The sequence below is a fragment of the Vipera berus genome (assembly GCF_964194415.1).
Source record: "Vipera berus genome assembly, contig: HAP1_SCAFFOLD_28, whole genome shotgun sequence".
Lineage (NCBI taxonomy): Eukaryota > Metazoa > Chordata > Lepidosauria > Squamata > Viperidae > Vipera > Vipera berus.
In genome coordinates, this window is record NW_027673655.1 from 305,129 (window position 1) to 329,529 (window position 24,401).

The 24,401-nt window shown below is 42.9% G+C and overlaps 1 protein-coding gene and 1 long non-coding RNA gene across 2 annotated transcripts; both read right to left on the reverse strand.

Annotated features, from left to right (window-relative positions):
• Positions 1 to 439: 439 nt before the first annotated feature.
• Positions 440 to 5,075, reverse strand: LOC308679209. Its single transcript, XR_014028723.1, has 3 exons — positions 5,021 to 5,075; positions 3,738 to 3,819; positions 440 to 453 (listed from the first exon to the last, which is right to left on the reverse strand). It is a non-coding gene; the product is annotated as an uncharacterized lncRNA (long non-coding RNA).
• Positions 5,076 to 11,313: 6,238 nt separating this feature from the next.
• LOC308679205 (vomeronasal type-2 receptor 26-like) lies at positions 11,314 to 24,397 on the reverse strand (the record flags this gene model as incomplete). Its single annotated transcript, XM_081346797.1, has 6 exons — positions 11,314 to 12,224; positions 12,587 to 12,713; positions 14,138 to 14,350; positions 18,710 to 19,498; positions 23,430 to 23,721; positions 24,180 to 24,397. The coding sequence occupies 6 exons, from the start codon at positions 24,395 to 24,397 to the stop codon at positions 11,314 to 11,316; spliced, it is 2,550 nt and encodes an 849-aa protein (XP_081202923.1).
• Positions 24,398 to 24,401: the final 4 nt, after the last annotated feature.

A 24,401-nucleotide genomic window follows, 5' to 3' on the forward strand; every position in this document is an offset into this window, starting at 1 on the left:
ATCATAGAATCGTAGAATCTTAGAATTATAAATCGTAGAATCAAAGTGTCACAGAATCTCAGAACCACAGGATCATAAAATTATACAATCGTACAACCATGGAACCTTATGATCATAGAAACGTATAGTCATCGAATCTTAGAAGCTCAGAATAATCAGAGCTTGGAATCACCGAAACACAGAAGCTGGAAGGGCCTGGATTTCTTCCCCTCCAACCTGCCGCTCGAGCAGGACTCTTGATAAGCATCCTGGTCACCTCCCAAAGGCTCTTTTTCCAAAAGCAACTGGACTTTCTTAGCTTTTTTCCCTCTGGAAAAATTTCACTTCTCCTCCAAAACTGGGACTTACGTCGAAATCTGTCTGTTCAGAGACGAACTTCAGGAGGTGCCGAGTGCTCTTAACTGCCCTCTCTCTCACGTGAATATGGGGAGAGGCAATCCAGATATAGGTGTGCTGCCAGGAAGGAAGGAAGGAAGGAAGGATTTGTGATTAACAGTTGGAAGATCCACAGGATTTGCCAGCACTGGGGAGAAAATGGAAGGAACCAAAGAAAGTTGAGGACTTCCTGGACTGTGTTCCTCTAAAAGGATAAATCAGTTTGTGGGACTCCCAGAATACCCTTAATTCATGCTAAAGCTGCCATGGTTGGTTTGACGGACAGTTAGACCCCTCCCCATTTGAAACCCCCCCCAAGACCCGCCCTGGGATTGGCTGCCTGGTTTCCCAGAGGAGGCCGGAGGGAGCTTTGGGTCCAGGTGAAGCCGGAGGGAGTTTCTGTGATCTGCTGCTCCTGCCTGAACCGGATCCGAAGCAGCGCCTGACTTGCATAATGACCTCCCTGAAAATTGTCGTAAATTGGGTCTGCTTCCACTTGACAACTGCAATGACGGATGGCAGAAATCCCAGTCCCCACTGTGGTCCTAAGTCAAGGACTTCCTGTGAATAGGGTTAAGCTGTGTGTGTGTCTGGTTGGCCTGGATTTTGAACCCAGCAATAAAGGGGCCAGGGGCTTTTCGGCTCTTTGGTTGCCCGATGCGTCTCAGGCGGGGAAGGTCTCCTCCTCCTGGGCCTCCAGGCTGCTGGGCTGCAGGTTCCTCCCAAACGTTACACGGTTTTACCAAGGCTGGATCTGAACCCAATGGGAAATCTCACAATAAAAGTGAAGTAGAAAACCTAAAGCCTCTGGATTTTTTCCCCCAGGAATGCAATTCCATGAAATTAATTTAATGGGTTTCAAGGAATCTAAAATGTCCTTGATATTCCATAGTTTGGGGGGATATATACAGAGCTATCTGCAGGGGAGTATTTTATGAGTCTCTTTTGAATCAGAATAGAGCTGGAAGGGACCTTGGAGGTCTTCTAGTCCAGCCTTCTTTGGATGCAACCGCTTTTGTTATTTTCAATTTTTCCCTCCAAAGATTTTGCCATTTTTATACTTCTATGTTACGCCCAAAGTTCTTTGCCCGTTATCGTTGTTTCTTTAGCTTGTTCCTCTTTCATCTTTAAGCTTAGCATATATTTATTTATAAAGTTTCTTAATCCATTTTTTGTCTGATGTCAGTAATATCTTATCAAATTCTGTATGCTCTTTATAGAACCCAGGTATTCTGTTCTATTCTCCATGATAACATTAAGATGGACGTCTGGAAATGGAGTCATGGCAACCGGATTTATTTTTTATTAAGTGAGAGGTTTTGCTGCTTCTCCAAGCAGTTTCTTCGGTCTGAACCACTCGGATAGGGGGATTCTGGGTAGGCAGAGAGCCGTTGGAATGTACCAACTCCTGAAATTCTTGGGGGGCGTTATGGGTTCCTGTGTTCTTCCTGGGGGCTGATGAGAGAGCAGCCCAGGAAATGGGGGAGAGGTTCCCTCCTTATTGAGGGAAGGAGCCTCTGCTTTGGCACAAACGGATTCCCTCTCTCAAGCCATCTTCCCTGTCCAAAATGAGGGTGTCCCGTCCCCTCTGAGCCACAATCATAGCCAGCGCAGGAGTTTCTTTCCTTTGGCGCGTCTTTTCCACCTGATCCGATGATGGCCAGGAAAGATCGGAAGGGACCTCAGAGGGAGAGAAGGGGGAAGGAAGGGACATGAAAGCATCTCCAGGGCAATTATGACGGGTGAGAGCAAAAGAGACGCTGCTTCTCTCATTCACAGCCTCCTTTTGCCATCTTCAAGAACTGTTGGAGCATTTTGTCAAAGCCTCCATTTGCCATCCGCAAGAGCAGTTATAGGCTTAAGTCAAAGCCTCCGTTTGCCATCTTCAAGAACTACTGTAGGCTTCCGCAAAGCCTCCGTTTGCCATCTAAAAGAACAGTTGTAGCTTTAAGTCAAAATCTCCTTTTGCCATCTTCAAGAACTGCTGTAAGCTTCAGTCACAACCTCATTTTGCCATCTTCAAGAACTGTTGTAGCATTTTGTGAAAGTCTCCATTTGCCATCTTCAGGAACATTTGTAGGCTTAAGTCAAAATCTCCTTTTGCCAACTTCAAGAACTGCTGTCGGCTTCCGTCAAAGCCTCCTTTTTCCATCTTCAAGAACTCTAGTAGCATTTTGTAAAGCCTCCGTTTGCAATCTAGAAGAACACTTGCAGGCTTAAGTTAAAATCTCCTTTTGCCATCTTCAAGAACTGATGTAGACTTCCATAACAGCCTCCTTTTCCCATCTTCAAGAACTGTTGCAGAATTTTGTCAAAGCCTCCATTTGCAGTTGTAGACTTAATTCAAAGCCTCCTTTTGCCATCTTCAAGAACTACTGTAGGCTTCCTTCAAAGCCTCCTTTTGCTATCTTCAAGAACCGGTATAGGCTTCCATCAAAGACTTATTTTGCCATCTTCAAGAACTTTTGTAGCATTTTGTGAAAGCCTCCTTTTCCCATCTTCAAGAACTGTTGCATTATTTTGTCAAAGCTGCAGTTTGCCATTTTCCAGAACAGTTGCATGCTTAAATCAAAATCTCCTTTTGCCATCTTCAAGAACTGCTGTAGACTAACATCACAGCCTCCTTTTGCCATCTTCAAGAACTTTTGTAGCATTTTGTCAAATTTCTGCCAAAAGCAGAAAAGAATCATTTATTTTTTTTGTCCTTTTGCCAAAGGGAGCCCCGTTTTCTCCGCCCAGGGGACGGGGGAGCAGCGTCCCACCCCCTCGTTTGGGCACGGGACGTCAAGCTCCTGCTCCAGCATCCCCAAAAAGTCTGGATCAATGAAAGAGCCGGAAAGCAAGGCCGTGTCTCTCTCTTCCCCCTTCGCTTCTTGGGCAGTTTCCTCCGCTCGGAAAGGGCCTTGGAGGTCTTCTAGTTCAGCACCCTGATTGACAGGAGAGCTCTTCGATACCATTTCAGATAAATGATTTTATTCTCTTTATTTTCTTCGATCTTCTCTTCTCTTCCATTCCATTCCATTCCGTTCCATATTTTCTATTCTATTCTATTCTATTCTATTCTATTCCATTCCATTCCATTCCATTCCATTCCATTCCATTCCATTCCATTCCATTCCATTCCATTCCATTCCATTCCATTCCATTCCATTCCATTCCATTCCATTCTATCCCATCCCATCCCATCCCATCCCATCCCATCCCATCCCATCCCATCCCATCCCATCCCATCCTCTTACTGGTGATGCTGGTCTTCTCCTTCTCCTTCCTCTATCCTTCCCAGCACTGCAGACTTCCCAGAGAGAGAGGTCACCCCAACTACTACCTCCAGAGTCCCTCTCTTCCTCCCTCCCGTCTCTTACCTGGAAGGGGTGCTGGAGAAGGAAGCCCAGACCTTCATGGAGAACCTCCAGAGGTTCTCCACTCTCGGGCGTGATACATGAGCTGAGGAACAAGAGCAGAGATGCCGAGCATCAGCAGAGCAAAGGAAAAGAACGTTCCTGGGAGCTTCTACTAAGAGAAATGCCCATGGAGGCTCTCCGCCATCCAGGTCATGGTTGTCCCAAAGTCCAGGCAACTGGACTTTCCTCTCTTCCTTTGAAGACGTTTCTCTTCCCCTCCAGGAAGCTTCTCCTGCTCTGAGCGGAGGGTGGGGAAGGGGAGGATTTATACTCCTTGCCTTCCTTCAGAGAGTCCTGGAGGACACCTGGAGGCTTCTCCGTGTCCTCAAGGTCACCGGAGGGGTGCAAAGGGCCACCAAGGCACGCAGGGCAGAGAACATCCTGTAGCCAAGAATGCATGCCCATTTTTCAGACTAATGACCGTTAAAGAGATTCAAGGTACTAGTAATGGTATTCAAAGCCCTACATGGCAGGGGTCCGGAGTACCTGAGGGAACACCTGCTGCCGGCATCGACTTCCCTCCGCCTTGTGCGTTCCCACAGAGAGGGCCTCCTCAGGGTGCCACCGGTCAGAGAATGTCGACTGGTGGCCCCCAGGGGGAGATCCTTCTCTGTGGGCGCCCCGGAGCTATGGAATCAGCTACCGGTTGAGCTCCGGATGGCGCCCGACCTCCGCTCCTTTCGCCGCGAGCTAAAAACATACTTTTTTGAACAAGCTGGCCTGGCCTGATGAGGGGATTGGGGGGGGGTTGTTCTTGTTATTTTATTAGGTTTTAAAGATGTATTTTAGTATGTGGGCATTTATTTAATCTTGTTTTAACTTTTGTAATCTGTATTTTTATTCTTGCCCTGTTCACCGCCCTGAGTCCTTCGGGAGAAGGGCGGTATAGAAATATTATTAAATTAAATTAAATTAAATTAAATTAAAGCATCCCCACGGTCGTGCGGTCCAAATCTGGGCACTTGGCAGTTCATATTTGCGGTGGTCGCAATGTCCCAGGCTCAGGTGATCGTCTTTCGCAACCTTCTGACGAGCAAAGTCAGAGAGGGAGCCAAATTCACTTAACAACTGTGGCAAGGAAGGTCGTAAAATGGGGCAAAACTCACTGAAGAACCATGGCAAGGACAGGATGAGGCCCAGAGCGTTGGTGGCCTAGACACGGGAGGAAAGGAGAGTCACGGGCGGCTCACCAGGTTACCACACAGCCACTTACAGCCAAGCTCTTCTGACTTTGGATGCCTTACCCGACCAGGTGGGAGATGGCTTCGAAGAGACGGTCCGGGCTCAGCAGCATTTTCCAGCAACCCTTCTTCCCCAGAGCCTGGTCTTCCTCCAGACGGCCGGTGCACAGGATGAGGGACTGCAGGGCTTGCATGGCTGAGCTAAATCAGGCAGAGGAAGGAGAATCAGGGCCAGCCGTCCAGCCGATCCCCCTCCCCTGCCAAGCCCAGCCTTGCGTGGACACCAATCTGTCTCCACTGGTGTTCAGGATATGGTCAGGTTTCAGTTTGCCACTTGTGCGGCAACCCCAAAAGATAACACGAAACAAACAACAACACAAATCAGCCCCTCCCCCATTTCCCCCCCCTCCAGTAATAGAGTTGGTTATTAGGGCTCAAGGTGGTTTGGTTACTTCCACGTTTCCTTGGTCTGCATCACAAAGAAGCATTCTTAACTCCAGGAGAAATAAAGAACGACAACAGAAGCCACAAACACTTGGCCCAAAAGAGGTAGCGGCAGCCACAAAACAAGGTGTTGGAAAGGCTGCAGGCTCTTCCGAAGAGTGTGTCGCTACACAACAAGGACTGCCTCGCTGGTGAGAGGCAGGCAATGAGAAAATCAGTTTGCAAAACAGCCTGTAAGTTAGAGATCCTGGTTTGCACAGGCTAAGATGAACCTGGGGTAAAAGTAGGCTCTGGGTCGCCAAGGCATGCAAGGCAGAGAACATCCTGTAGCCAAGAATGCATGCCCATTTTTCAGACTTACGACCGTTAAAGCATCCCCACGGTCGTGCGGTCCAAATCTGGGCACTTAGCAGTTCATATTTACGGTGGTCGCAGTGTCCCAGGCTCAGGTGATCGTCTTTCGCAACCTTCTGACGAGCAAAGTCAGAGGGGGAGCCAAATTCACTTAACAACTGTGGCAAGGAAGGTCGTGAAATGGGGCAAAACTCACTGAACAACCATCTTACTTAGCAACAGAAATTTGGGGCTAAGTTGTGGTTGTAAGTCGAGGACTCCCTGTAGAAGGAAACCACTAAAAGATCTGGTTCATCCTAAATATATGACCACGGCATTGGCTTAAGGATTGCTGCATTCACTTAGTGACCGCTGTAGGGTCCATTATGGTCATATGTGGAGGATACTGTATGGCAAAAGTTAGTGTAAATAATAGTTGGAAGTGTACAAAACTGCCTACAATGCAAAGTGGAAATAGAATTTGGGGTCATCAAGGCTTCCTTCCTTCCCTCCTTCCTCCCTCCCTCTTTTCCTCCCTCCCATCTTCCTTCCTTCCTTCCTTCCTTCCTTCCCTCCTCCTCCCTCCCTCTTTTCCTCCCTCCCATCTTCCTTTCTTCCTTTTCCTTCCTTCCTTCCCTCCTCCTCCCTCCCTCTTTTCCTCCCTCCCATCTTCCTTCCTTCCTACTTTCCTCCATCTTTTTCATCTTTCTCCCTCCCTCCCTCCCTCCCTCCCTCCCTCCCTCCCTCCCTCCCTCCAGAAGTCATTCCACTGATTGAGAGAATAAGAGGAGACCTTGGAGGTCTTCTGGTCCAACCCCCATCTCAAGCAGGAGAGCCTCCACCATTTGAGACAAATGGCTGTCCAGCCTCTTCCTCAAAGCCTCCAGTGACGGAGCCTCCGTAACTTCTGGTGTCCCACAATAAAGCCCTCCTGAACCCTGGGCCACTTTCCTTGGCCTCCAGAAGGTGGAGGTGCACCACAACGTCTGCTCACCTCCGAGAAGAAAGCCATCCCGATGGTCTTCACCTTAGTGTCCGAGTGCCGCATGTATGCGTTGGCCTCTCGGTACATCATCTTCAGCTGGGCTGAAGATAATGTGAACAAGGTTCTGAAAGATCAAGTACGGAGAGATCAGACCAGATCTGCTGGTTAGTCAGAAGAATCACTATCTGAATTATGGATAAAGAGATGGAATGAATTACTCAATTTAGAGACTTTTTACGGCTGCTCACCCCCTTTTCAACCCTGGGTGTTTCACAACCCTTCAAGAATAAAGAGAGTTTCGAAACACAAACCCAAACCAAGTTAAAAATAACCAGCTGGATATTGAAAATGCTTCTGGATACTGAATGGGCTACAGAAGTCTGGATCTTGCAACGTTTAGACAAATGAATGCAAATCACTGCAAAGGTTAGTGGCTGTCTGACCCCCCCCTTTGATCCCCTTCTCTCTCTTCCTCTCCCCCTCTCCCTCTTTCTTTCTTTCCCTTCCCTTCCCTCCCTTTCTCTCTCCCTCTTTCTGTCCACACATCTCTTCCTCTCTCCTTCATTCCCTCTTCCTCTCTCTCTCCCCCACCCTCTCCCTTTCACTCCCTCCCTCTCTTCCCTTGCCTCTGTCTCTCTCCCTCTTTCTCTTTTCCTCCTACCCCTTCTACTCCCTCTTTCTCTTCCTCTCTCCCCCTCTCTGCTTGCCTCCCTCCCACCATCTCTCTCTCCCCTCTTTCTTTCTCCCCCTCCCTCTTTCTCTCTTCAGTTTGCAAAATCAGTTTGCAAAACAGCCTGTAGGTTAGAGATCCTGGTTTGCACAGGCTAAGAGGAACCTGGGGTAAAAGTAGGCTCTGAGTGTGCTCGGGGCACACCGGCCCCAATAACGCCCAACTGACCAGCATTGAGTCTTACGCTTAGCCAGGATTGCAGCAGACGGTATGATGGTGAGGTGGGCTTACATCTCCTCTGATCAAAAAGCTTCGCAGTGAAACCATGATTGGACCAAGCCACGATGGTTGGCAGGGTCGGTGCTTATGGGCCAGTCTGGGGATGGTTGGGCCGGGGTCAGACTAGGTGACCTCCGTGGACCCCTCCAGCCCCAGCATCCTCTGAGACTCCCCCGAAAGGCTGCCGGCCTGCCTCCTCCCTCCACCCCCCCCAACCTCCCCCCTCTGGGAAACCTTCCTGACTCCCGGCTGGAGGGGGGAGAAAATCTCCCTGCGGCTTTTCCCCCCCTGAAATGGAGGGAGGAAGATTCCCCTCAGGAAAGAGGCCGCAAAATGGAGGACGCTGTGAGGCCTTTGCCGGCTTTAGCTGCCCTCCTCTCTGCCTGGAGGGCCAGCTGGGACTGAAAGGCCGGACTGCAGACCCTCCCTGCAGGCAGTGCGAAAAACAGCTAAAGCGTTCAAAGAGGGTTGAGGACCCTGAGTGGAGCCTAGGGAATTCTGGGAGTTGAAGTCCAGCTGCCCAGGAAGATTTCTTTTGTACTTTTTCTCATATCCTTTTTTTAAATCAATTTTTTATTTTATTCAAAACCGTAAAATACAAACTCCCCCCCCCCCGAAAAAAACCCCCGAATAAAACCCCAAAGCTAAACAAAGCTACATTTTAAAAGTGCATAAAAGGAAAAGAGAATAGAGACAGTTCTGGTGAGGAAACCAGGAGTCTCTCAGCAGGGGAAAAATCTCTCCTGAGTCTGGAGGCCATTTTGGGGTTACTTTAATGTATGTTTCTCCATATTGTTTACGGGAGAGACGCTCTTTGTAGCCCTCATCTTCCTCGGAGCACACAAGACCCACAACCACGACAAGCTCCTGCCTCCCTGGGGGATTGTGGTTCTTCACAATGTCAGCTAGAGGGGGGGGGCGGGATGTTGGCTGTGCCGAGGAAAGGGGCCTTTGGCAACTGATCCATGATCGTGATGTTGGGATGGATGGATTCTGGAATAAATGGTTCAGACCCGGATGGGGGCCACCTCCACCTCTTCTGGCTGCTTTGCGACACCTGGGAACACCTTTTGGGGGGCATTGAAGAAGAAAAAAAGAATAAAAGATAACGGACTGGTAGGTTATTTTCTTAACCATAATAATAAGGCTTACTCTTAATGGGGGCTCCATCACTGGAAGAAATACCCACAACAAGAAAAGTCCTGCTTCCCTACGGAGCCGACTTTCTCTCTGTGTGTCTCTCTATCTATCTACACAACTACCTATGTAACTGACTTTGTAACTAACTGTCTAACCCACAGGTCTGCAACCTGCAGCTCCAGAGCCGCATGCGGCTCTTTCAGCCGTCTCCTGCGGCTCCCAGTCCTCTGCCATGTGCAGTCCAAAAAAAAAAATGGGATTAAAAAAGTTCAACCAATCAATTCAAATATGCAGGGCAGGTGCATATCTCGCCTTGGCTCCACTATTCAGTCAAACCCTGTTCTGCGCATGCGCGCATGTATGCGCATGCACACATATTTTTTGCGGCTCCCAGTTTTTCCTTTTGTGAGGGAACTGGTTCAAAGTGGCTCTTTCACTGTTTCAGGTTGCTGACCCCTGGTCTAACCAAAATATTTTCTGCAATTAGTTGGAGATTTTTCTGCAAAAGCTCCTTCAATTGGAGTGGGTCTTTTCCCAGCAACAGCCTTGAAATTTCTGTTTTGTTCCTGTCAATTATGCAGAACAGAGAGAAATTAGATTCCACAGATTTTTTTTCTTGGAAAAAAAGTAACTTCATGTATTTGTGTGTGTGCGTGTAAACATCCCATTTTGCTATTTCTCCCATAACAACCAGCAGGTTCTTCTTGCAGGAAACAGTCTTCAACCATTTATTGGGTATATTAGAAATGCTAGGTGAAACTGACAGATCAGGAAACTTTCATGGACTTGAGGTTGGGAAGGGGAGATGGAGATGGAAAGGGAAGAAGCTACTTCAGGAATGGAGGCATCCATGGAGGCATCTAAAGGAACACTTCTGCCTCTTTCTCAATTCAAGGATGCACACAGGGACTGGGCATAGGGCAAATGGCATCCTCCTGAGGCTCCTGAGTACACATTGACTTTCCACCAATTGTTCTGCTTCCATGGGACTCTTCTGGAAATCTTCAGATTTGATGAATGGCACCTATTGACTAATGGGGAAGGAAAAGATAAGGAATGCCATTTGCTTAAGGCCCCTAGGAGGCTTCTCAATACCAAAAGCTTTTGAATGGATGGAATCAAGTCTCTGAGGGAAGGGCGCTGCAAAGACAGGGATGATTTTAGTGACTTCTCTTCATCTGGAGCAGCTTCCAATTTTACACATGTCTCCTTTTCCCAGATTTCTCCACCATGGCCAGGTGGGGGAAAGGGAAGTTCCTTTTCAGAAAATTAGACCATTCCCGAGAAGCCCAAGAGGAAGTAGCCTGTCTAAAAAGAGACCTTGAATGTGGTATTCAGAAGCTTCAATTGGACCATGGCAATTTTGGACCCTTTCAGCTGGGGTCACCAAATCAAAGCAAAGCTTTTCCTTATGAAGCAGAGAGAAGAGAGGGTAGCTTTTGATCTCTTCATATCTCCCAGCAGTTGACTGAGTTTATCCTATTCTTGTGTGAAAAATGAAACTGAGGGCTGTTCACTAAGATGAGCACTGCTATATGTTTTTTTCTTTTCACCCCACAGCAAAGTCCTACCAGTCGTGAACCCACCAGTGGAATCCATGCTGCTGGATATCCATGCTGCTGGACATCTCTGTCCTACCTCAGATAGTCCTCTCAAGAAAGCAGAACTCTTGAAACAGGCATTGTTTCAAAAGGAACTTTTATTGAGTGTCAGTGATAGCAGAAGAACAAAGCAAGATCTAATGTTTTCCTGCACAAAATGTTACATTAAAGCATCCCTCTCAAAATCCCACCCAAACATCCAATTTGGTTTTATCCACTGCTCAGATGTGAAGTTGTTATGGGAACCAAGGTGCTAAATGTAGATCCCAGGCACCATTCTCAGGGTTTCACTTCTATCTGGTCTCCTCCCATTGGAGTGGAGATAAGACAGATGGCCCAGAGCACATTCCTCTCCTGTTCACACCCTGAGACATCAAAGGGATGAGGAACAAAGCAGAGAAAACACTGACTGACCTCCCCCGTCCCAACAGCATAGCCAAACAGCCTCTCCCTTCCCGGTAAAATGACAGAACCTGAAAGTAAAAAGGTCTGACACTCGGTCTTCCTTTGGATGGCTTCCACGGAGATAGAAGATGATAGTGGAGATTATAAAAGCTTGGTTCCTGCAGTTTCCATTTTACCTCTTTCCTACTCACTCTCTCTCACACAAACACATATAACTGCTCTCAGTAGGAATAATTGCTCCAATGATTTCTTAAAAAGTGTATGATCATTGGCAGTTACTGAACAGCAAATTCCTCTGAACGACTTTCACAGTTCTCTTTACCTAGATTTATTGAGATGAAAGGAAAGGGAGTTATAAGAATTACAACCATTCAACCAATTCCTATTCTAAAACATGTAGATATGATTTTCTTTGAGTCCTACATATGTGTAAATAATATGTTCTTTCAAATAAAAGGAATTTTTTCCAATTCTTTAAATATCGTAATGGTGTTAAGTCTCATGTATTTACATTTATTCTGGCTGTAAGATGCCCTTTTGTATTCAGGTCTGGCCTCAGAATGATAATGTAGCACTTGGGGATGAAGATGCAGACTAGTAGACCAGCACTGGAGGCCAAGATGGAGAAGACCTGCACAGCCACCATAAATTTCCCTTTGGTGCTCAGGTAGGTGGGCACAAAGGTCACCCAGACACTGCAGAAGACCAGCATGCTGAAGGTGATTAGCTTGGCTTCATTGAAGGCTCCAGGCAGATTCCTGGCCAGGAAAGCCACCGTGAAGCAAATGGCAGCCAGGAAGCCCATGTAGCTGAGGGTGATGTAGAACATGACAACAGCACCTTCGTTGCATTGCAAGATGATCTCTCCAGGCTGGGAGTGTAGGTCCGAGTCAGGGAATGGGGGAGAAACTCCCAGCCAGATGGAGCTGATGATAATTTGGAGAGCAGAACCAGAAAGGATGATACAGTTGACCAATCTCTTCCCTAACCACCTCTTCACTCGATTTCCTGGTTTTGTGGCCAGGAAAGCCAACACCACCATGATGGTTTTGGCCAAGAGAGAAGAAACAGCAACTGAGAAGATGATGCTGAAAACCGTCTGTCGGAGAAGGCAGGTGGCTTTCCTTGGTTGACCAATGAAGAGAAAAGGAGACAAGAAGCAAAGCAGGAGGGAGACCAGGAGGATGTAGGAGGAGTCCCGGTTGTTGGCTTTGACAAGGGGAGTTTCTCGGTATTTAATGAAGGTGATTAAAACAAGGCCTGTGGTTAGGAGCAAGAGTATGGCAAAATGGACCAGTATGATGCCCAAATGTTCTTCATAAGACAGGAATATTATAACTTTGGGGATACATTGGACTCTGTCCTCATTTGGATATTTATCATCCAGACACTTGGTGCACTTTTCTGTATCTGAAAAACTCAAAAGCCAATATTCATTTAATATTATATCCTTTTATCTTTCAAAAAAGATATTTTTGGTAAAACAACTGATAGCAGGGTCACTTTCCTAGATGTGTTTCTTAACAATTTCACCAAAAGAAGTAATTTTCCCTGACATTGGTAAAACTTGGCAAATCTGCCTTACCTTATCTGTTTCTCATCTCTCCTTCAAGAGTTTTTGGTTAGTGTTCCCTTTAGATAAGAAATTTTGTATTTAGAAAATAAACAGGAGTACAGTTAAGCTTCAATACGTCTTTCAACATGTACTTTCATGAAAATGCTCTGGATAAATCCATTTCCACAAGGCCTTCTTTTCTTATGGTGTCACCCACCTTCCTGAGTGGAGATGGTCCCCTCTGGACAAGGAACACAGTCGTAGCAGCAAATTGGCTCTCCTTCTCTAACCCGTTTGACAAATCCAGGATGACAATTTTCCACACATTTGGACTGAGGCAGAGACTAAACAGAAACAAATAGGAATAGCCAAGTAGCTTAGGTAAATATGAAGTCTCTGACTAGTTCCAAATGGTTATAGGAGATATAACTACTGGTAGATTCTTTATTTATTAACTGCTTCTGGCATGTCACATTTCAAGAAAGGACTTTTCTATTAAGTCTGGAGGGATAGAATTTAAAAATGGTTCAATTATTAAGTATAACCCTATTCAGTCCTCCATTCTTCATATACTCATGATTGTAAAATATGATGATGTATTCCTATTAAATTTTCTCTTTGAAAGTAGTACAATGTCCTAGTTAAGATAAGAAGAATAAATTCCTTTCAAATTGGAGCTGTCCAATTGAAATCAGTTTTTTTTTACTGATTTGTATATTTATTTGTTCAATTCATATGTTGCCATGCTGGTGAATTAAGAATAAAATCGACTCTAGTTTTTAGAATTGTAGTGAGGTGAGATGGAGGCAAGGTTGTGAGAACGTGTCCCTCAAAAAGGGTAAATTAGGCATCTTTTGCTGCAGCATGTAGGACACAAGAATGAGCCCTGTGTCAGGAAGGGATATTTCTAAAGCCCATCTAGTTATCCAAAACAAGGTCATTTCTGTAGAAGAACTTGAACTAGGTTACATCAAGTGGCATGGGGAAAAAAAACTAAATTTATTAATAGTTAAATATGGAGACTCCTTTTTCCCAAGGAGGCTGAAAGTAGCTAATTGTGTTCCAAGGGTTTTCAGAAGAAGAGTCCTCTTAAAAAGACAGAGGCTTTTATATTTGTAAGTTGTGTTTCTTTCATACTGCTCCTTATTACATTGGATATCAGGAAGGGCTTTCCTTTGGATCAAAATGTTTCACTACTTTTTCTGGGTCAGGGCAGTATACAAAATGAGACATCATACAAACAATACACTATTGTAAGCTGCTCAAAGTCATTCTGGACAGGGAGATGGGTGGCATATATATTTGGAGAAGCTGAATTCTAATTCTAAAGCTTATTTTCCACTGGGACCTCTATGACCTCCAGCCAGCCTTGAATAAACTTGATTGGATTCAATCCATACCTGAACTCAATCCATACCTGAACTCAGGTCAACAGAATTGCCTCCTTTGAAATTTCAGGCCAAGAAAGAAGCGATTCTGAAGCAATCAGCACTACATTCCCCAACACTTGATGGCTTCTCTCACCAGGTTATGGAGATAATAAATAACAGAGGAGACACAAAATGACCAAACAACTGTCCTGCTGGATCCCAGGTTGTCTGAATCAGAACATTGTTCCATATTATAGCATCTGAAGGACACTTTCTTAATACTACTGAAGCCTCCCAAGCAGCCTAAAAAATTCCCCCATCACATTGACTAGGTTTACTCAACTTGAAATGGTTCCTGAGGCTCTGGAAAACAGAAAAGGCACCAATATTTCACCTACCTTGTTGAGCAACTTTAGCTGTAAAAGAGCATCTTGATTGACAGTAAATCTTTGTCTTTCAAAACTCCCCAGTTGTTCTATGATGAAATCCATCTTGGGGAGAAACACCCAGCTTGTGATTCCCAGATCTGCTGCTACATCTCCATTTTGGTCCAAGTACAGTATCTCCTGAGAAAAATTGCAAAACTCCTCTTTCGACAGAAAGGTATGAAACTAAAATGGAAAGATCCAGAAATTTTGAAAACAGAAAACTTGGTTCTTTATCCCACATGGTCTTTTCACATTTGAAAAGTTGTTTAATTTGTAAGCATTCTTAGTTGGGACGTGACTTGCCACTATTTTCAAAAAAATTTAAAAAAATATTCAGGAAAAAATGTCAATCATACAATATACAGTAATTGACAAAAATTGTCAATTATATGGAATTTTCTATAGTAGTCAAAAACAATAAAAACCCACAAACCTATAAAGATTATTCATAAGCAAAGTGAATACTAGTAAGCATGGATTTTTCCAAGTTTCTCTTAGGTAAACAGACAGGCTCAGAAGAGCTAATTTTACTTTATTGTAAGAAATATTACAGAATACTGGAAGTCTGAAAGTATAAATCTCCCACCAACTCTCCTTTCACCCTGAAAAGTTAGGCAGGATCCTTTCTGAGTTACTTTGTCTTCTCTCCCTCTTGTCTGATCATTTCTAGTGAGCATCTCTTCCCCCTTTCCCAAGGTCATTCCCACATGTCATTAGACTTTGTTAATAGATTGTGGGAATGCTTTGATATAAATTGATTTCATATTAACAAATTTGTTCATGAACTCATCACTAGAAACCTAGTTAAATGAGAATTGGATGGTGTGGTAATTAAATGGCAAAAGACTGTCTTAAAAATTGAACTCAAATTTTAATTTTCCTCATAGAACTGGAGAGATACAAACATCTTCATAAAGTCATCACGAGAAACCTAGTTAAGTGGTGTGATAATTAAGTGGGAAAAACTATTTTAATAATTGAACTCGAATATTTTTTGATATTACTCATAGAACTGGTCAGATATGAATTACAATTACTCCTTGATCATTTAGTCTTCAATATATTTATTAATAAAGGCAGATAGAATTGATAAATGATTTTTATGATGCATGATTTATACTAATTCTAAAATAAAACTATTCATATCACTTTTAAAAGACTTCCAGTTTCTTAAAAAATATTTGATTTTGGAATAGAGACAGCACCATAATTAAAATCCAGTTGAAAAATATCTATTATTTATCAATTTGAATTTGACAAACTATGGTATCTGGTGTTAGAACAGACAGATGGGACCTAGTATATAGATCAATCATTAAGGTTTCATTTGTACTATTTTGATATTATTATGTATGTATAATAGTCACTGATTTTAATAAATTGGTGGTATCAACTAATCACCTGCGACCGGCGTCAACGTCCCTCCGTCCAGTGCGCTCCCACAGAGAGGGCCTCCTCAGGGTGCCGCCGATCAAAGAATGCCGATTGGCGACCCCCAGGGGGAGAGCGTTCTCTGTGGGCGCGCCAGACCTTTGGAACAGCTTACCGGTTGAGCTCCGGACGGCCCCCGACCTTCGCTCCTTCCGGCGCGATCTTAAAACATTCTTTTTCGAACAAGCTGGCCTGGTCTGACGGGGTGGGGTTGGGTTTTTTAAAATTAGTTTTTAACTTAATATGTATTGATTTTATGGGCATGATGTTTAATTGGTTTTTAATGGTTTTTTAATTTTTGTATATGATTTTTATTGTGCATTGCCCTGTTCACCGCCCTGAGTCCTTCGGGAGAAGGGCGGTATAGAAATCAAATTATTAAATTAAATTATTAAATTAATTTATTAGATAACAAAATCATATAATCATATAATTATTGTTAATTTCATTAATGATGCACTGGAAGAAGACAGGAATATTTATGAAAATGACTTGTTGGAAATTTACAGTGAATTATAATGTAATTATGAGAAATTTATAGTGAAATTGTATAAAATCATGTACTGTTGGTATTTAAAATTGTCAAAGATATTTAAAGATATTTCAAATGTCCATTGGAAAATCAATTTTAAAGAAGGTCCTTTTTACGATACATGGCTGACTTGTGACAAGGCAAAAATATATGGGGACCAGATTTATATTTCAATCGAGATGTTTCTTTAAAAAAACCTATCTAATGGGATCTAGAATTCTTTCCTTTTTGAGTATTGGATAAGGAATTGGAAAAAATGGAATTTTCTTATCATATATGCTGAGCGTAATGAAAATTTTATGTACTCCAAAATGGAAAGAGTCATCAATTCCCACATGCAACAATGGATGGAGAAACTGATGGATATGGCAAAGCTAATAACATTGATTAAGGAAAGAAATGTAAATAGCTTTGTTTCCACTTGGAAACCATTTCTGGACTCTGATAAAAAAGATAAAAATGATATTCTGACTTTGGGTTTTGTTGATTAAGTAGATAGCTGTTTATAGAAATGACTATTGCTTATTATTTCTATAAGGGACGCAGTGGCTCAGTGGGTTAGGACACTGAGCTTGTCGATCAGAAGGTCGGCAGTTTGGCGGGTTGAATCCCGAGTGCCGCGTAACAGAGTGAGCGCCTGTTACTCGTCCCAGCTTCTGCCAACCTAGCAGTTCGAAAGCACATAAAAATGCAAGTAGAAAAATAGGGACCACTACGGTGGGAAGGTAACAGCGTTCCATGTGCCTTTGGCGTCTAGTCATGCTGGCCACATGACCACGGAGACATCCTCGGCCAAGCACTGGCTCTTCGGCTTTGAAACGGAGATGAGCACCGGCCCCTAGAGTTGGAAATGACTAGCACGCATGTGTGGGAGAACCTTTACCTTTACTATTATTTATCTATTATTTATCTATCTATTATATATTATATAATATTATATTATATCTATTATATATCTATTATTTCTATGGATTACTGCCTTGTCGTGGCGAAGGGGCTTGCGTAATTCAATGAAGCTATGAGCTATGCCGTGCAGGGCCACCCAAGACGGACAGGTCATAGCAGAGAGTTCTGACAAAACGTGATCCACTGGAGAAGGAAATGGCAACCCACTCCAGTATCTTTGCCATGAAAACCCTATGGACAGTACCAAAAGGCAAAATGATATGATGCTGGAAGATGAGCCCCTCAGGTCGGAAGGCGTCCAATATTACCAGTCATTAAGTTAATTACTAGGAACTAGAGATAAAATTGCCAACATACGCTGGATCATGGAGAAAGCTAGGGAGTTCCAGAAAAACATCTACTTCTGCTTCATTGATTATGCTAAAGCCTCTGATTGTGTGGATCATAACAAACTGTGGCAAGTTCTTAAAGAGATGGGCGTACCAGACCATCTTATTTGTCTCTTGAGAAACCTATATGCGGGCCAAGAAGCAACAGTGAGAACTGGACACAGAACCACTGATTGGTTCAAAATTGGGAAAGGAGTCCGGCAAGGCTGTATACTGTCACCTTGCCTATTTAACTTATATGCAGAGCACATCATGAGAAAGGCAGGGCTAGATGAATAAAAAATTGGAATTAAGATTGCCGGAAGAAACATCAACAACCTAAGATATGCAGATGATACCACTCTAATGGCAGAAAGTGAAGAAGAACTAAAGAGCCTCTTGTTGCGGGTGAAGAAGGAGAGTGCAAAAGTTGGGTTGAAACTTAACATTAAGAAAACCAAGATCATGGCATCCGGCCCTCTCAATTGCTGGCAAATAGATGGGGAAGAAATGGAGGTAGTGACAGATTTTATTTTCCTGGGCTCCAAGATCACTGCAGATGGAGACTGTAGCCAAGAAATTAAAAGACGCTTGCTCCTTGGGAGGAAAGCCATGACAAATCTAGACAGCACACTAAAAAGCAGAGACATCACCCTGTCAACAAAAGTGTGTATAGTCAAGGCTATGGTCTTCCCAGTTGCAATGTATGGCAGTGAAAGTTGGACCATAAGAAAGGCTGAGCCCCAAAGAATTGAGGCCTTTGAACTCTGGTGCTGGAGAAGACTCCTGCGAGTCCCTTGGACTGCAAGGCGATCAAACCAGTCAGTCCTAGAGGAGATCAACACTGACTGCTCTTTAGAAGGCCAGATCCTGAAGCTGAAACTCAAATACTTTGGCCACCTAATGAGAAGGAAGGACTCACTGGAGAAGAGCCTAATGCTGGGAAAGATTGAGGGCAAGAGAAGAAGGGGACGACAGAGAATGAGGTGGCTGGATGGAGTCACTGAAGCAGTAGGCGTGAGCTTAAATGGACTCCAGAAGATGGTAGAGGACAGGAAGGCCTGGAGGAACGTTGTCCATAGGGTCGCGATGGGTCGGACACGACTTCGCAGCTAACAACAACAACATTATTTCTATATACAGTATCTGTTGTGATGTCCACTCTTTGGAACATTATCCCATGAGTGATTCAGTTGTCCAGAACTCTTGCCGTTTCTACCACAAAGAGGTTCAGATGGTTCCCCTCCACCTCCTTTGGATGCTTTTTTAAAAAGTAACTGACAGATTCTTGCCAGGACCCCATACCTGCCACGGCTGCAGCCTTGAACTCTCTTCGACCTCCTTGCTTCTCCTCCGCAATCTGGAGGAATATGCAGCTTTCAAGGTGTGGGCCAGAGTCTTAACAAAACTGTAATAATGTTCAGAACTTGGGATCCAGTTCCTGTACCATTTGTTTTGGGTCTCCAGTGGTGCTTCCTGGGTGCATCTTTTTCGGCCTTTGACAGAAAGGACATGTTTTGAAAGAGAACAACGGAAATAATGATCTTGAAACTGGGGTTCCACATAGAATTGGGGTTCAAAGACATCATCTTTTTGCCTTTCTTTCTTTTCCTGATAAGAAAATCTCCAAATGCTATGGACGTATTTGTAAAGTCTGTGCCTTGTAATTGTCAAATAACCCAGGACTGACATGATGCACACTTTCCCTTCAATGGGTCCTGGCAGACGCATAAGTGTTAAATGAAAAGGAAGAATTCTGTCAAAAATGGAAACATGTTCTAGGAAGTGGACAAAGACATTGACTTGTCTCCATTTAGAGAGGGCATCCTTGAGGCATGTTATGTGATCAGTTGTTGAGAATAGTTGTGATATAACAACACAAATTCCATTTTTGACAAGCACAGGAGTAAAAATCCTCATGAAATTCTCTCCCTTCTCTGTGTCTGACGCAAAGAGGCCAATCAGGGTCCATCTGAAATGGAGGAGGAGCTGGACAATTGCCGGGTACTGGATCCCTTGTTTGGGGAGCATCGGGTGGAAAAAAGGGAAATTGCTTTTATCACTCAGAGCCTCTGAAGCAGTTTCAATCCTGATCTAAAAAGGGCAATGAAGAATGCTGTGTTATACTGGGGGTCAGATCAAACCCATAATATTACCGTTTAGTAAATCCAATTTGGTTCTCATGAATATATTAGAATGTTTTATTGTTAATTAGCCTTTAAGCCATAACAAAATGCATAATGTAGAATACAAAACATTAATAAGTTCATGTATCAAAATAGAATGCAAGAAAAAAAAGAAAGATTGAAGAATGTAAATCATTTCTGTATCACCCCTACAATTTATCACAAACAGACCCACATATCTAGATGTCAACTGAACTGTTTTAGTCTAATAAGAGACAGTATTATATGTCATTTCTGAATTCTGACTGCACAGGAAATGTCAGGACCTACCCCAATTCACATCTTAGGAAATAAGGACTCTTGGGAGCCGAGTTGTCCAAAAGGAAAAAAAATTACTAAGGATAAGATTGGTTGTGGAGATATGAGACAGGATCTGGTCTTGAGTCACATTTCAAATCCATATAAGCATTCCCAGTTCAACCCACTCCTCTCAAAATTCCATTTGGTTAGGATCCCATCAATTTGGTTGTCAGGTCCTTCCGTGGGAAGAAAGAAACTTCGTGCATTCCTTTGTTGATTGCCTTCTTCCTACAGCCCCAACAGACAGATCACTCCCCCCCCCACTTTGTTCCCCCAGATCAAAGGTTCTTTGAAAGCAGCTACAGATAGACTGTGTAGAGAGTTTCCTCCTTTAAATTTCTGGGAGTCTACCTCTGTGAAGATCTGACCTGGAAAGTAAACACAACCCAGGTGGCTAGAAAGGCCCAACAGAGGCTTCACTTTCTCAGGGTCTTGCAGAAGAACAGGGTAGAACAACAGCTAATGACCCTCTTTTACCGGTCTACTATAGAGAGCGTCCTCTCGTATGGTATTGTGGCTTGGTATGCTGGTCTGACAGCCGCGGACAGGAAAGTATTACAGAGGGTGGTGAGCTCAGCACAAGACATTGTGGGCTGTCCCCTGACACCACTGGATGACATCGCCAGGGCTCGTTGCCTTGGAAGAGTGAGGAAGATTCTCAGGGATGACTCACACCCTGGACGGTATCTCTTTGCTCTCCTACTATCCGGTAGGAGATATAGGAATATAGCCAGCCGTACCAACAGGCTGAAAAATAGCTTTTATCCGTGGGCTGTTAGGCTTTTAAATGGGACATAATCTTATGCAGAATTGACTTGGGAGGCCGGTGTGTGGTGTAGTTGGTTCACATGGTGTGGTGGGATGGAGGGTTTGTTGTCACTGTGTGTTGGGGGGAGAGAGCACGGGGGAGGTTGAGCTAATCTCAATGTACACATGTTGTACTTTGACAATAAAGGTTTATTTTTATTTATTAATAAACAATCCCCCCCACTCCTTCTACCAGTATGGCTGAATCCCGGTAGGCACAATATTTTAACCATACATTTATGAATGTGATATCAATGGATTCTGACAGGAAATATGTTATTTTTATACATAGATCTGAAGAGATCATTTGTCTAATGTGCAGTCCTGATCTCTCTCTTTCTAAATGTTGCTTACATGCCCTAAGATGTTTTGGCATTTCTACATTTCAATACTTGGCAAGTCGGAAGGTGTAATGTGATTTTGACTTTTTGGGGCTATACTTAATTTTATTTTATTTTAATTTTATATTGTATTGTTTTTAAATTCTGCCCTGTAAACCACCCTGAGCCCTTTGGGAATAGGGCGGTATATAAACCGAATAAATAAATAAATACATACATACATACATACATACATACATAAATAAATAAATAAATAAATAAATAAATAAATAAATAAATAAATAAATAAATAAATAAATTTCAGTGTACCAAACTTATTGAGGATGGCTACATCTTTCTCTGCTTCAATGTTCCAGATTCTTTGTGTTGTGATCTTTTTTGCTCCTTCTCTTCTTGTACAAGATAACACAGCTCCTAATATAAATTGTCGTTTCTACAATCAAAAGGTCTTTAATTGAAATTTTATCAGTTCTAACACAGGAAATTTGAGGAATCTATTAGATTCCATAGCTTTAATTATACATTAATAAATACATATGGTGATTTTAGACAAAAGACAAATTGACAAAATCCCAGTTCACTTCTGAGGGTAGCAGCTGAAGTCCTTTTATTACATACACACACACACACACACACACACACACACACACACAAAATGCTTTGATTGGGCTGGTTCTACTAGTGGCATATATTAAGCCCCAAACTTCAGCACCGTATAAGGGCTTGGGGGGGTAAATTTGGCATCATATACTTTAATACATAGGGAGAAAGGTAGATTGTATGATTGTGGTTTTTTTATGTTTAAGCACTAAATGCACTTGTGTCTTTTCTCTAATTGAGTTCTTTTTATGATTTGAGAAGCAATATCCAGTTTCAGAAAAAACTACCCCGGGTACAGTAAGTAAAAGTGTTACTTGCTCTATTGGCTCGCCATCAAATAGGATCCTATAGCTATGATGTCATTTCATACACTCCCATCCCCCCAAAACGCCCCCCCCCATAACTTTTTACTTCGTTTTGTCAACATTCTGAAAACTATCATGGCAGTAGAGTCCAAGTTTTCTTGACAGCCTACACAATCCAGCTTATGAAAATGAGAATAGTGTCATTTTATGTGTACTTCACTTTCATGTGTACTACTTGTCCTTCATTAGTGCGGGCAAGGCCTTAATCTCTAGACTGAAGAGCAAGGTTCAAATATACCCATTTCCCTTCCCCCTTGGTAAGTACTGATCCCTCTTCTCATGGCTCCATTGAGCCGAAACCTCCCTCTTGAACCAGGGCTTGTGAAAAGGGCTTTGATCAGGGCCAGCAGTCTGAATAACAATCGATTTCCTCCCTTTACAGCATCAAATGCTGCACTAAGAGCTACAGGATAAAGACAGCAAACCATAGTTTATCCACCTGAAATATTTTTTGATTAGACATTGCAAGATAAATCTATTGTCAATATAAGATTATTAATCTATTTATTAAATTGGGTTTAACTTAAAGGTAAATTAAAAGTAATCTGTTCACTGACAAAGTTTCAACTTTGATTTGTGTTTCAAGTCAATATCCATATTGAACTCTAAATGTAATTTTTTTCCACCTTGTTTGACAACTTCTTAAAAATAATTCAATCTTTTACAAGCAACCAAATTTTGTTTTATTGGGCCAATTTCATTCCACCTAGAAAGATGACATTTCCACTCATTAAACTAAATGGGTATGCCAGTGGTAAAAGTCCCAAAAGATTAATAAAATGGCTTCTTGTAATTTAAAGCCACACAGTGCATAGTAACATTAGTAGTATTAACTTACCTTGAACAAAATCCTAGTCTTTTAGATACACTAAAAATTGAAGGGTTTTTTTTTTCCCAGCTACAAAGGTAAACCTTATAGGGTAGGCAAGGCGGGTTGTGTGACGTGTATGAATTCTGGCACCTTTTTTTTTAACAAAAAAAGCATTGATTAATACCACTTTATACATCTTTAGTAACACTACATCTGGAATACTGCATCCAGTTTTGGTCACCACATTACAAAAAAGATGTTGAGACTTTAGAAAAAGTGCAAAGAATAGTAACTGAGATGATTAAAGGCCTGGAGACTAAAACATATGAAAATATTATTTTCCAAAACACCAGAAGGCAAGACAAGAAAGAATGGATGGGAACTAATCAAGGAGAGAAGCAACCTGGAATTGAGAAACTTCCTAACAGTGACAACAATTAACCAGTGGAACAGAAGTTGCCTCCAGAAGTTGTGGGTGCTCCACCATTGGAAGTTTTTAAGAAGAGGCTAAACAGCCACTTGTCTCAAATTGTATAGGAAATCCTGCTTGAGCAAGGGGTTGGGCTAGATGACCTCCAAGGCCCCTTCCAGCTCTATTTTGACTTACACACAAACCTGTGGGACTTTGTAGGTGCCTAGTAATGTTGACAACTGGATGGAAATGTCCCTCTGAGCTCCATCAAAAAGAGCCAAAATGTTCTCCTTCCTCCCACAGCCATAGTTGGGAACATTGAATTCTCCAGTGGAGAGCATGTCCAGCAAGGCATCTGAAGTGCGTAAAGTGCTCAAAGAGTTGTCGTGGATGTTGTAGCCAAGTGTGAGATTGTGCAAAAGATGGGAATTCTTGTTCACCAATTGAAAGGTGAAAATAAATTGTAAGATTTTTGAATAACCAGCAGAAACTCTCCTGTAAAAAAAATCATGCTGTTGTTATCATCATCATCATCATCATCATCATCATCATCATCAAGAAAATACTTTTTTAAAACTGCAATCCTCTTTGTTTTAACAAACCTACTGTGTGTTGGTAGAGTCTATTGATCCAAAACCAATGAGCAGGTATACAAATATTGAAATGGACTTGGCTGAGGAACAACAAGTGTTTCAATCACTACTTTAAACAAAGTTTAACATTCAAGGGATGAATTCAGGACTGAACTGGGAGAGGAACTTTGTTCAGTTTTTTCAGCCCCATCTTTGGATTTTTCCACTAAATCAGACAAAAGAAGGAAGCCCTGGAAATCAAAATCATTCAAGAAATCAGAGATCCTGCAATGTGGAAGTAAGTGAAATAAGAAGAAAAGAAGGAGAGCGTTAGAATTAGCAAATGGAGGGAATGCAACTCCATCACTCTGAATGACTTACGAAGGAGACTGAACAGGAGGAGCCATGTTGAAAGGCAAAAATATATGCGATATTATTCTTTCAGTAGTGAATATATCAATGAGATGGTCTCCTGGCCTGTAAAAGCTCCATGGTCTCTTTCCATCCTGGTGCTCCAAATTGATCAGGCATTTCATTCTAAGCTTCCCAGAGACCGGCTGGGACATCAGCAGCAGCAGAAGCAGAAGCAGCAGGTCCATAATT